This window comes from Taudactylus pleione, unplaced genomic scaffold (genome assembly GCF_031769625.1).
Source record: "Taudactylus pleione unplaced genomic scaffold, aTauple2 ptg000203l, whole genome shotgun sequence".
In the NCBI taxonomy this organism is placed as follows: domain Eukaryota; kingdom Metazoa; phylum Chordata; class Amphibia; order Anura; family Myobatrachidae; genus Taudactylus; species Taudactylus pleione.
The window spans coordinates 8,928,941-8,942,178 of record NW_028284605.1 but is presented as its reverse complement, the minus strand read 5'-3'; the positions used below and the strand labels follow the sequence as shown (position 1 = coordinate 8,942,178).

At 39.4% G+C, this 13,238-nt stretch overlaps 1 protein-coding gene across 3 annotated transcripts in view; it reads right to left on the bottom strand.

Moving 5' to 3' along the window:
- The window catches only part of ABR (ABR activator of RhoGEF and GTPase), a 444,215-nt gene that overhangs the window by 77,058 nt on the left and 353,919 nt on the right, over positions 1-13,238 (bottom strand). For all 3 annotated transcript variants that reach the window (XM_088477779.1, XM_088477780.1, XM_088477781.1), the window contains one exon: positions 8,028-8,102. In XM_088477779.1, the coding sequence (XP_088333905.1) occupies positions 8,028-8,102 (75 nt within the window). The remainder of the gene's footprint in view (positions 1-8,027; positions 8,103-13,238) is intronic.

The window sequence follows — 13,238 nt, the reverse complement described above, 5'->3', positions numbered from 1 at the left end:
CTATTTTATTAAAAAAAAAAAAAAAAAAAAAAAAATATATATATATATATATATATATATATATATATATATATATATATACCTGCAGGATTATGAACAGAGAAGGCAAAAGGTAGTTAAGTCAGCTATTACAGTTTTCTATATATAGAGAAAAATATAGCTTTCTCTAGCTGGAATACTGGAGAAAAGCCATTTTTTAGATTATTAAATAAACTCCAATGTTACAAAAGAGTGTGACTGAAGGGAGTAAAATATAGCATTCATCTGTGATCAACACTGTGCGAAACAATACTCTAGGATTCTGCTCACAGCCAGTAGTAATTAATACAAGGCAACTAATGACTTAAGGGGCCGCCTCCACAGCATATAAAGGAAACTTGTCTCTCTGATAATATATTCACACCAGGGAAGCAGGCGGATTGTGGAAACGCAGGAGGAACAGCAAAATGCACAGAACATTCCGCAACATGGGACGCTACTCTTATATAGAACATTGAGTGGCTGCCTTCTTCATGTGCAGTTCCTACAGCTATTGCTGTGTGGCAGATTGTCCTGATCAGTGCTGGGATATATTATATATGCAATGCTCTATATAGTTACTAGTGCACTGTAGGATGGTTGAAAACATTATATAAACATAAGTGGGACGTATTATCTGGAATGCTTGGGACGTCCAATATTCTGGATTTGGAACATCATAAATAAAAGCTACTAAAACACACTAAAAAAAATCCCCCAATTCCACTACAATGTTCCTAGGACTCCCCATCTTACTGCCCAGTATAGCAGCACTCCTCAGTGACTATACACAGGCACACAAAGGGCTAAATGTAATAGAGTGCGAGCTGGTGCTGCTGCGGGATTTTTCAAATAGCAAGTTTTAAAGGGAAAATCAGCTTGGATTTGCTATAACAAGCTTGGGTATACTAGCATGTAGTCTGGCAGCAGGGCTGGCTCGCACTCTATTACATTTAGCCCTAGATGTCTGTGTAGAAGACAAAATCACTGAAATGTAACAATAGTTTTCTTCCTTCAGAACTTTATGGATAACATTTTAAGATACTGTGTATCACGCAGTGTTCTGGTAAATATCCTTAAAAACATCAAGCCCCCTTGGAGAACGCCACCTTGGGTCAGGCTTCTCTGTAAATACACATCCTTATGGCATGGAGGCCTGTGTCTGATCAGCAAACTCACCACTGGCAACTGACAGATGTTGGTTGCTAGGATTCTAAACCTACTAAAGGGATTCACTGCTTGGACATTATCCCACTAGCATAAGCATCATAAGGAAAACATTTTCTTATTGATCAAAATCACGGAACTTGGAGTATGTAATGTATAAAGGATAAGAAGTTATATATTAGCTCAGACACCCAGTCATTAGAAAATATAAGTGTAATCTTTTGGGTTATGAGAAGTGCACCATTACAAATATGCACCTAAACATGAGCAGTAATACCCCTGTTATGCAGGAAATGGTTGGGTTTTCTGATGAAATTTTATGTGAATAGATGATGTTACAGTGTGTATATTAAAATATCAGCATATATGTAGAACATAAATGTAATCAGTCATCACTTATCCCAGAGTCAGATCCCAGAACTAGTTTATCAGAGGTAACACAGAAACCAGCATATGAATAGATATAGCCAGCCTCAACACAAAAGGCCTAGTTTCTGTTGAAACACAATAAGGTGTTCACACTTCACAGCATACCCCCGACAAGAGGCTTTTTCCTCTTGAAGCCTCCACACAGGTGATTGGACATGAGTTTCAAAGTAAAGGATTGAAACACCCCCTTTTTGAACATACCTATCAGGTAATAGCAAAAAGGTTGGTTTCTCACAGAGATCAGACAAAGGGTCTCATACAGAAACAGGCAGGCATGCTTGGAGGAAGACATGGACACTCAGACTGTTGCAATCAGTCGAAGGAAGATGAAATTCCAGCACTCTTCAATGGAGAAGCTGGCCTATTACCTAAGTGCTCCTAGTGGATAAGTATAGCTTATGGTTAAGTAGTTAAAATGTCTGTACAAGTGGTGTGTCTAGCAAGTTAGCTTGTATAGATTGTGTGTAATAAGTTTGTAGTTAAAGGAATTCATAAGTCTGTGTTAACATTAAATATGGTTATTTATAACCGCAGTAAGCTATATGGCTGAGTCTGTAATGTAGAATATGCTGTAGTGAACAATAGTCTGTTTATACTTTTTGTATTTAATGGGCAAAACAGAACTATGGTATTTAGCAATGCATACAGTGGATTTATAGTGTAGTCTTTGTCTTGTTTAATGGAACAGTTTCCTAAAATGGTGTAGATTTCAGGTTGAATTCGACTAGTGGTTGTGGTTCCATGGGAGTTGTGTACTGCTAGCAGCATTATGATAGTATTGTGAAGTTATATACTATCATAGTTTTGGGATTGTATAGTTCAAAGAGGTTTGGTATAAGTAATAATAACCGTGTAGAAGGTAGTCTGCAGTTTTGTTAAAGTAGCAGCCACCATGTGGGTTAGACAATGGCATTACATATGATACTATCCTCTCCTTTTCCCCATTGAATAAGATGGCTATATTAGACACTGGAATACAAAATAATGTACTGTTTGGTCCAAAGATATCACACAGTTGTGGTGTGTGAAAATAGTATCACAATCTGCAGACAATATCCAGTTTGCATATTTATGAGATGGTATTGAGGAGATGTGTGGATAGATATGTGATTTACTGGATGCATTATATTGGTATTGCAGAACATGGCATTATGGGAGTTTTCAAAATGGAGTTTTACCTAGAGACCATGTGGTTTAGGCAATAGAACCTAAGACCACACCAACCCCCATACACTCTTACCTTCTCAGCAGCCATCTTGAATATGCGGCCTCACCATCCCCCATACATCTCTCTCTCTCCCATCGCTCATTGTATTTTGACTAGATATGTTAAAAATTACTACTGTTTTATGAGAATTGATTTCATGTGTGATATGTTATTATTCAAATGGTTTAATAAGTATATAATTCTGGTTAAAAACGTTGCGAGTTCATATATTTATATTACTTATAACCTGATGTTGATTAAAGATAAAAATAGAATATTTGCTTCAGATATATTGGGTTTAAGCCGGCAAGTTCCGGCAGGTACAAATAGAACAAAGACAGAAGGAGGAAAAAGAAAGACACCCCCTTACAGATGATAATCTTTAGGTGCAACCTGTAAGATCAGTCAGTGCTGCATGCCAAATATCCTTTTAGGTTATACAGAGGGGCCCATTGCAGGTGACTTCACGCAGCACACAAAATGGCTTTAGCAAAAAAATTAGCTAAAAAAGTCCAGATTAATATACAGGCAGCACATGAATACTTGGGAGAAATACATCGGTGCATCACAGAGCAATATTTGGGCAGGACCCCGGAGATGCCACTATCCTGCTGGTGCAATGCTCTGAAAAGAACATAGGCCCTCATTCAGAGGCGGTCGTTAGATGCAAGCGGTCGCACTGAATCAGGGTGGCCGCTTGCATCCTGAACGGCCGCCTCCTTGTCGATCGTTAAGCTGTGGGTTACCACCCAAAGCTTGACGACTGACCAGGTTGATGGTCGCGATGGTGATCACCATCGCAACCATCGGGGCTTACGACCAGACCCTAAGGTTGGGTCTGGGCACTCGTAAGCCCCTCGACAGCCAGCCCTTTGGTAGCGAGCTCCAGAGCGATAGTTTCTCTGTCGCTCCGGGGCTTACGCACGCGCAGTGTGGCCGCTGCGCGTGCGCAGGCCTAACCATTGAGTCGGTTACGAGCGTATCAGCGCTCGCGACCGGCTCTGAATAAGGTCCATAGTGAGAGTTATTATATATATAGCCTGAGACATCATCTTAATTTCTCCACTCTGGCTGTATCTGTGCTCATAGGAATAAATTATGGTTAACCGTTTCATTGACAAAAATGAACATATGATTTATATCAGTATCTGTATCACACTTTGAAGGCCACAGCCATATAGTCAGATTCTATAAAAATGTAGGTCACGCACATTTTTACCAAGTCACTTTTTTCATTATTATTATATAAAAAATATACTAGAGGAGAGCACTATGGAGTTGCCAAAATGAGATATTGCACCCCCCTCTTATATTATCTGCACCCATGGTGACTGCTCCAGTTGCCGCCACTCCCCCGTTACACTTTTGTCCAATCCTACATAACTAAAATGTTAAACCCCACCTTAATGCTATACTAAATCATGATAACCAACATTTTGTTTAATTATAAAAAGTTAATAAAAAAAAAGGAAGGAAAGAAAAGACTAACAGACAACATCAACTAAATATATATTTTAGCATAGCAAAAACACAGTCACATGCTTAACTAAAGTACACCTATTTGGTATCCTGTATACAATATAAAAGTCAAAGAATAAAATATAAGAACTAAAATGAAATCATGAGATCATTAAGGGAATAACTACAGAATCAAACAATAATTTGGAAAAGTCCTGACATCTGATGTCTGACATCATTGAAATATTACTCTTATTGTAATAAATTAGTTTTACTCTCACTGACTTGAGTTAGTATCATCCTATTAGCAGTACATTAGAAGTGTAGGAGGGCTCACAACACATATTTGTACATAGAGGAAGCTAACACGTCTTCTGCTTTTGTTTGTGATTTAGGCAGATTTTAAATTACATAATTTTTTTAGTGGTGGCCAAGGGAATTATTTTGTATGCACTCTTGTAATGAATTGCCCCATCCGTTATTTAATACCTTTTTTTTTCAAGATATAAACTGACTGAGCCACTTACCTTTTTTCTAATTATAGACTCACTAAGCTCAAAAACCCAGATAATGAACAACTCAGAGCTGTTCAATAAACTGAAAAACTGCTTTAAAGTCCATTGTTTTATTGATTTCCAGGCTGTCACAGTCAGCAGGGCTGTCTGCAAGCATGCACTATGCCACCCATCCTCTCAGAGAACAGAACCTCCCAGAGAATCTCCTTGGGGGGGGGGGGGGGGGACAATTTTTTTTTTAATATTCAGGTGCTTGTTGTGTATGTGAAATACCAAAAGTCAGTGCTGCAAATATAGGTATTATCTAAATACAAGTAAACAAACAGAACAGTACTGTATGTGATTCACTTAGACCACAGATTATAGGGCTGTAATAACAGTACGACACAAACACAGAAGATATATATATTAACCACAATATTTTTTTATATTCAGCAACCACACGAAATTTTTTTGAAACATCACATAAACATAATAATAATAGTAGTAAGACATATTCATTAAATGTTATGTATGAGACTTCTCTATGTAATGCACCGGGGCATGCTGCAATGAAGGGGCCTGCAACGGGCGTTATTATCAGCAGTCACTAATAATGAGTCAGACTGACTCATAGTATGCTGCAATGACTGCGGGCCATAACGAAGGAGGCGGCGGGTGGCCTCTGCTCCTCTCCCCCTGAGACCTGCTGGGGCTGCCGGGGATCTGACGTCATAATCTTGTAACTGTCCCCTGCGCGAAAATCAAGAGACAAGAGGAGCCGCCCTGCCAGCCAGCTAAGTGCTGCAGTTCTGGTGTGGTGAAGGCATACACCTGCCTGCCCTCCACTCCACTCCTGTCTGTGTCACTCTCTGACCACCTACAGTCTGGTGCATAAATATTGGGACATTGACAGAATTTCATATTTTGGCTTTGAAATGAAACAAACAAGATGTGCTTTAACTGCAGACTTTCAGATTTAATTTGAGGGTAATTTGCATCCAAGTCAGGTGAACTTTTTAAGGGGCCAAAAGTAATGGAACAAACTAAACAATCCTAAATCTAACTTTCACTTTTTAATACTTTGTTGCAAATCCTTTGCAGGCAATTACAGCATGAAGTCTGGAACGCATAGACATCACCAGATGCTGGGTTTCATCCCTGGTGATGCTCTGCCAGGCCTCTACTGCAAATGTCTTCAGTTCCTGCTTGTTCTTGGGGCATTTTCCCTTCAGTTTTGTCTTCATCAAGTGAAATGCATGCTCAATCGGATTCAGGTCAGGGGATTGCCTTGGTCATTGCATAACATTCCACTTTTTAGCCTTAAAAAACTCTTTGGTTGCTTTTGCAGTATGCTTCGGGTCATTGTCCATCTGCACTGTGAAGCGCCGTCCAATGAGTTCTGAAGCATTTGACTGAATATGAGCATATAATATTGCCCGAAACACTTCAGAATTCATTCTGCTGCTTTTGTCAGCAGTCACATCATCAATAAATACAAAGGAACCAGTTCCATTGGCAGCCATACATGCCCACGCCATGACACTACCACCACCATGCTTCACTGATGAGGTGCTATGTTTTGGATCATGAGCAGTTCTTTTCCTTCTCCATACCCTTCTCTTCCCATCACTTTGGTACAAGTTGATCTTTGTCTCATCTGTCCATAGAATTTTGTTCCAGAACTGTAATGGCTTTTTTAGATGTTGTTTGGCAAACTCTAATCTGGTCTTCCTGTTTTTGAGGCTCACCAATGGTTTACATCTTGTGTTGAACCCTCTATATTCACTCTTGTGAAGTCTTCTCTTGATTGTTGACTTTGACACATATACACCTACCTCCTGGAGAGTGTTCTTGATTTGGCCAACTGTTGTGAAGGGGTTTTCTTCACCAGGGAAATAATTCTTCTGTCATCCACCACAGTTGTTTTCCGTGGTTTTCCGGGTCTTTTGGTGTTGCTGAGCTCTCCGGTACGTTCTGTCTTTTTAAGAATGTTCCAAACAGTGGGTTTGGCCACACCTAATGTTTTTGCTATCTCTCTGATGGGTTTGTTTTGATTTTTCAGCCTAATGATGGCTTGCTTCACTGATGGTGACAGCTCTTTGGATCTCATATTGAGAGTCGACAGCAACTGATTCCAAATGCAAATGTCACACCTAGAATCAACTCCAGACCTTTTACCTGCTTAATTGATAATGAAATAACGAGGGAATAGCAGACACCTGTTCATGAAATAGCTTTTGAGTTGATAGTCCCATTACTTTTGGCCCCTTAAAAAGTGAGAGGCACATATAGAAACCGTTGTAATTCCTATACCGTTCACCTGATTTGGATGTAATTACCCTCAAATTAAATCTGAAAGTCTGCAGTTAAAGCACATCTTGTTTGTTTCATTTCAAAACCATTGTGGTGGTGAATAGAGGCCAAAATATGAAAATTCTGTCAATGTCCCAATATTTATACTCCTGACTGTATGTGTGCACCATATAGCTTCTTCATTAAAAGTAAATATGAGAGGTTTGGATTTGACTAGGTTTTTACCGTCAACTTATTGCAAGTTCGAACCGGACACTGAGGCAGAACGTCCTTTTTCATGGACATTTTACATCTACCCTGGCGGAAAGATAACATTTTGCATGATTTTCAGATCCGAACAAACAGTCAGGTCCGACCTGCTCATCTCTAATTAAAATTCAGTCAGTGAAAAAAGGGGCAGTCTGATATCGGAGTATGACATCTTGAATTGAATGCTTATGTTGTAACTTATGATTCTCGCAAAATGATGTTGTATTATATTTACATAGAAGAGTCTCATATATAATATTTAATAAATGTATGTTACTACTGTTATTCCTGTGATTTTTATAATTTGTTTTGTGTACGATTACTGAATAGAAACAATATTGTGATATAAATATATATCCCCTCTGTGTGGGACAGCCCTATAATATGTGGTCCAAGTGAACCACAAATTATTATGTTTGAATGGGGGGGTAGAGTATACTTTACTGTGAGTACTGCTGTATTTATTGCAATGAGGGCTCCCCAGAGATATCAGTAATTGCTGTCAGATTATGTCATCCCCTCATTCTCCTGTCTAAAACGGAACTGAGGGGAGACAGAGTCACAGAGCACCCATGTGCATAAACCCAAAGACAGTCCAGATTTATTTTATAGGACCATATGCATTCAAAGCCTACTCAATGAAAATATTATACATCACTAATACTATTAAAATTATCTAAAGTACTTACTGGCTGAGTGGTTGAATCCTTTGGCAGAGTGAACGATCACATGCAGGAAGCCATACAGTCCAGAAGATTCATCATCTGGAATACATGAATATGTAACTTTTAATACACAAGGTTAATACACAAGGTTAAGGCTATGACTTGGGTACCAAAATAAAGAACTCAGCCATGTGTAGCTTCTTATAGACCACTACAACCACATGCTCCTATTACTAGTACTATTTAGTAATATAGAGGTAACTCTTACAATATTTATCAGTATATAGACACAATGATATGAGCTGGCTACAGGATGCGATTCGTCTTTTTATCCTCCATAATAAAATTTGTTCCCTGTGCTGTCAGGAGACCTAGGTGGCTAAATCAGAATTCAAGAGCAGGCAAGTTATTGGAAATAATGGTTGAACAAATATATGCATTTTTAAAATTGACAATGTTAGTGTATTCTGCATTGGTGCTAGATGGAATGATTAAAACAATATTGACTGCTTCTAGCACATCAAAAAAAAGAATGCTGCTTTGTAAATAGAATGAGCATGGCAATGGGCAAAGCAGGACGCAAACGGTTTAGGTTCATCGTAAGAAAGTTAATGCTCTGCAGAACGCACAAAGTATAAAATGCTGCAAAACGTAAGTAAAACTTTACCTTAAGCTCCAACCATTATACCAATATAACATATGGTCTTATTAATGACGCTACTACTCCTGGAATCAAGTTCGGTTATCTCTAAATTTATTTCCCACTGCCCTTTGTAATAAATCTTTCTATAATTCTGCTTTGAAATACAATTAACATTACTTTGCAATCCTTTCAGGCAGCAGATTGTGAAATGGCATTACTGAATGTCTACATACTGCAAAAGTCACAAATGTACTTCAATTCAAGACTGGAGAGTGTCCTAAACAGGTGGCATCACATCAAACAGAGTAATATAAACACTTTGAGGAAAAAGTCAACAGTTTACAAGCAATTTTTTCTCATGCTACTTTGATGCTCTGGTCACTTCACCATATCAGTGTGTACCCTAGTTTGCAAAGTAAAAAGCAGCACCGTAAGCACCAGGGACGTGCAGTCAGGGGAGGCAGAGCCCCTGTCATAATGACTAAAAAATAATACTACAAAGAAGATATTTATAACACAGATATCTGCTTTGCATTATTCTATCTCTACAGCTATAAATCAGTCGGGAGGTAGCGAGAGCGCTGCCTCCCGCTGACAATAGAAAAGCACGGGAAGCAGGGGACGGGGTCATGCCTTGGGCTATAACAGCCCATCGAAAAAATAGGGCAAAGTGGCATCTATAGAAGTGCCTCATTGATAGGGACGTGCTTTCAGCCCACATGAAATCACGCCCCTGTCAGTCAGGCAGATGTGACTGGACAGCGGATCCATCACTGGATCCTCTGTCATTACTGGGTGGGCTTATGCGATGGGTGGGTGCAGTAATTAGTGGCGGCGGGACCCGGCTGTGATAGCTGGCATGGTCGGCAGGACTAGAGCCGAGAGGATCCAGTCCCTGCCAGCCATTCTGCAAAGTACGGCAACAGTTCCAATTTAAAAAATGGAGCCTAAGTAACATTTCTGAATTCAAGATGGCCACCGCGAGCCAATCACGGCTTGCCACCTCATCACTCCGCTCCCTCTGGCTGGCTTATACAAGCCAGTGTGAGGCAGCGGCCAGCAGTCCGCCGACGGGGAAGGAGCGTGAAGATTGAACACTCTGGAAGCCCTTGGAAGGCGCAGGCCACGCAAGAGAGCTTAAAAGCTGCCTCTCCCCAGGTGAAGACGCCTGGAAGCCCTGGGGAGGCAGCGGCCATGCAAAAGAGCTTAAAGGCCGCCGGCCCCCAGGTTAAGATGCCATATAATAAAATTAGAGTTATGGTAGACTTACCTAGATAACTCCTTTTCTTCGAGCTCCATAGGGTCCACAGGGATACAATGGGGATATTATGGTTGGAGAGATCCAGGCACCAAACAGTTATAGCTTCAGCTCCCAGGATGCCTCGGGTACTCCTCCATATATACCCTGCCCCTAGCCACAGGCCTTCAGTTTAGTTAACAAGCCTCAAGGCAGGAGAAGGAAAGATGGAATCTGTGACTGAAAGTAAAACTACACACACAGCCAGGTGCGTCAGGGTGGGTGCCCTGTGGACCTCGAGGAAAATGAGTTATCTAGGTAAGTCTACCATAACTCTAATTTTATTATATGGCGTCTTAACCTGGGGGCCGGCGGCCTTTAAGCTCTTTTGCATGGCAAGAATCTGCTGTCACCGTGCTTGGGACACGGAGATCAGCCCGTGTGTACACCAGAGAGATAGTCATGCGTAACCATCTCGCCAGAGTCTGCATATTAGCTGACCATCCTTGTTTGTGCGCTCCACGTAGATATGGAGAGCACAAACTACATCCAGGGAGGCTTCACCTACAGAAAGATCTGGAGCCTGAAAAGCTGGAACTAGTGTTTCTTCATTTACATGAAAACGGGACACTACCTTAAGAAGGTAACCCTCCTTTGTACGAAGAACAGCTTTATCCTGGTGAAAAGTCAACAATGGAGAGCGACAAGAAAGCGCTGTCAAATCAGTGACTCTGAGAGCAGAAGAGATAGCAAGAAGAAAAAGTGTCTTCGCTGTCAACTTCAAATCTACAGCCATGGCCAAAAGTTTTGAGAATGACACAAGTATTGGTTTTCACAAAGTCTGCTGCTTCAGTTTTTATGATGGCAATTTGCATATACTCCAGAATGTCATGAAGGGTGATCAGATGAAGTGCAATTAATTGCAAAGTCCCTCTTTGCCATGACAATGAACTTAATCCCAGAAACATTTCCACTGCATTTTGGCCCTGCCACAAAAGGACCAGCTGACATGTCAGTGATTCTCTCGTTAACACAGATGAGAGTGTTGATGAGGACAAGGCTGGAGATCACCCTGTCATGCTGATTGAGTTATGGTGCACACACATGGTCAGATGTGTCAGATGAATGATTGAACAATTTTACCAACAATTTGAATGATTTTACCAACGATTTTAGACTGTATTAAAATTAATGGAATCGTCCAAATCTAAAACAAAATGGAAGAACCTGCGCTAAATCTTGTATATACCAAATGGTTAAGTGTAATCACATTCCCAAATTGCAATAAATATTGGAACAATAATGTTAGTGTGAAAATATTTCTATTCCTTAATCAATATCAGAGATAGCTTCACAATTTTCAAAAAGTTGATTAATCAGTATAACATAGATATTTATGTAAATAGATAAATGTATAGGCTTGACTGACGGTAAAATATTTTCATTTAATATGCATATCTTAACATGCTAATAAAATACACAATAGTGCACAAATATTGCAATAAAACAATCCAAAAAAAGAAAAATAATTGGGAAGATAAAGATCAGTAAAAGTCATAAATGCAAAGATGAAAGTCTCAGTCCCAAGGCCTGATTTTAGTAATAAATGGTAATCCTCAAAAATGGAGTCCGGAATAATGTCCAGCTAAATGTTTATAGTTACCAACTGAATAGAAGCCTAGGTCCTGGTGAGTGGGTAGTGGGCCCACAGATGGTGAGGAACCTGAAGCACCGTAGTTGGAGGAATAAATGAGCCGGTCCGGAATCCACAAGCTGTGTAGAGGTTGTTAGTCGTTGGATAAGGCCACATGTAATGGAGAGCTAGACGCGTTTCCCTGCGGTAAACCTGCAGCTTCCTCAATAGCATATCCTCTCAGGTAGAGATCATGGGTTTAAATACCCTTCTCTTAATGAGAAGTGTGCAACAGGTGTATCACGAATAATTAACCTGTCAGTCAAGCCATATACAAAGATCTATGGATCTCCTTTTTATTTTTATAACGGAGATTAACACATACATTTCTTCACTCAAATCATTATGTTGCTTAAGTTAGGAGATAATATACATACTTTTTCTTTTGCTTTGCTGTACATAGCGGTAATCAAGCACGTGATCCAAGTCTACGAAGACCACGTGTCCCGATTCCATCTATCAGCCAGAGTCTCCACGTCATACACCACGTGATATAAACAAACTTAGTCACGTGTGTAGAGAAGCACTATTGACATATACATATTTCGTGACAATAGGCACGTGACTCCGCATCATTCATCATGTGATATAAATAAATCCAGCCGCATATGAGGCGGAGTTCTTAGCATATCATCACGTCTTACATAACAAACGGTACGTGACCCTATATATCAGGTAATGTGATGTTTAATAATCACATAATAATTATATCTCCTTAATGTATTCATTCTGCTCAATATATAATATATTGAGTATATTTTCAACACTAGATAGTGTGTCCCAATGGTAGATTCACATAATCCGAGTCACTCTGAGAAACACTTAATAAAATGACATTCTATTGCATATTAGGCTAAATTCTTTTAATAGTCACATGACGTAAACATTAAGTGTAAATACAGAGGACCGGCATATTCCCTTAAATTATACGTGGCATAACTGACAAAATACTGGATCCCACAACTTGGCAATATAAGGATACAAAAACTGGATAAGAATAATCCCAGTCTATAAAGGTCACATGTCTCAATCCCACATATCAACTAAAATCTCCACATCATACATCACGTGACATAAATACAGTCGCGTGTGTAGACGGGTACTATACGTATTTCATAATAATAAGCACATGAATCCGCATCATCATGTGACATAAATAAGTCCAGCCACATGTATGGGGCGGTGTTTTTAGCATATCGTCATGTCTTATGTAACAAGGAACACGTGACCCCATTTATCAGATGATGTGATGTTACATGATAATTCTATCTCCTCAATAAATTTCATCATGTATTTAGTGTGTTTTGGACACTAAATAATGTGTCCCAATAGTATAATCATATAATTCGGATCACTCTGGAAAACACTTAATAAAAACATCTTATGACGTAACGAGCTAAATTCTAATGGTGGTCACATAATATATATATATATATATATATATATATATATATATATATATATATATATATATATATAGGACCGAGATGATCTCTCAAATGGTATGTAACAAAATACTGAATCCCACACAACATGGTACTAAAAAGATACCAAAACTAAATAGGACTAGTGGGGGGTCATTAATCCAATCCAATAAATGTGTATCCGTACATTAATGGAGCATTCATTCTGAGTAGACTGGTCCTGTACGAATAGTCAGCC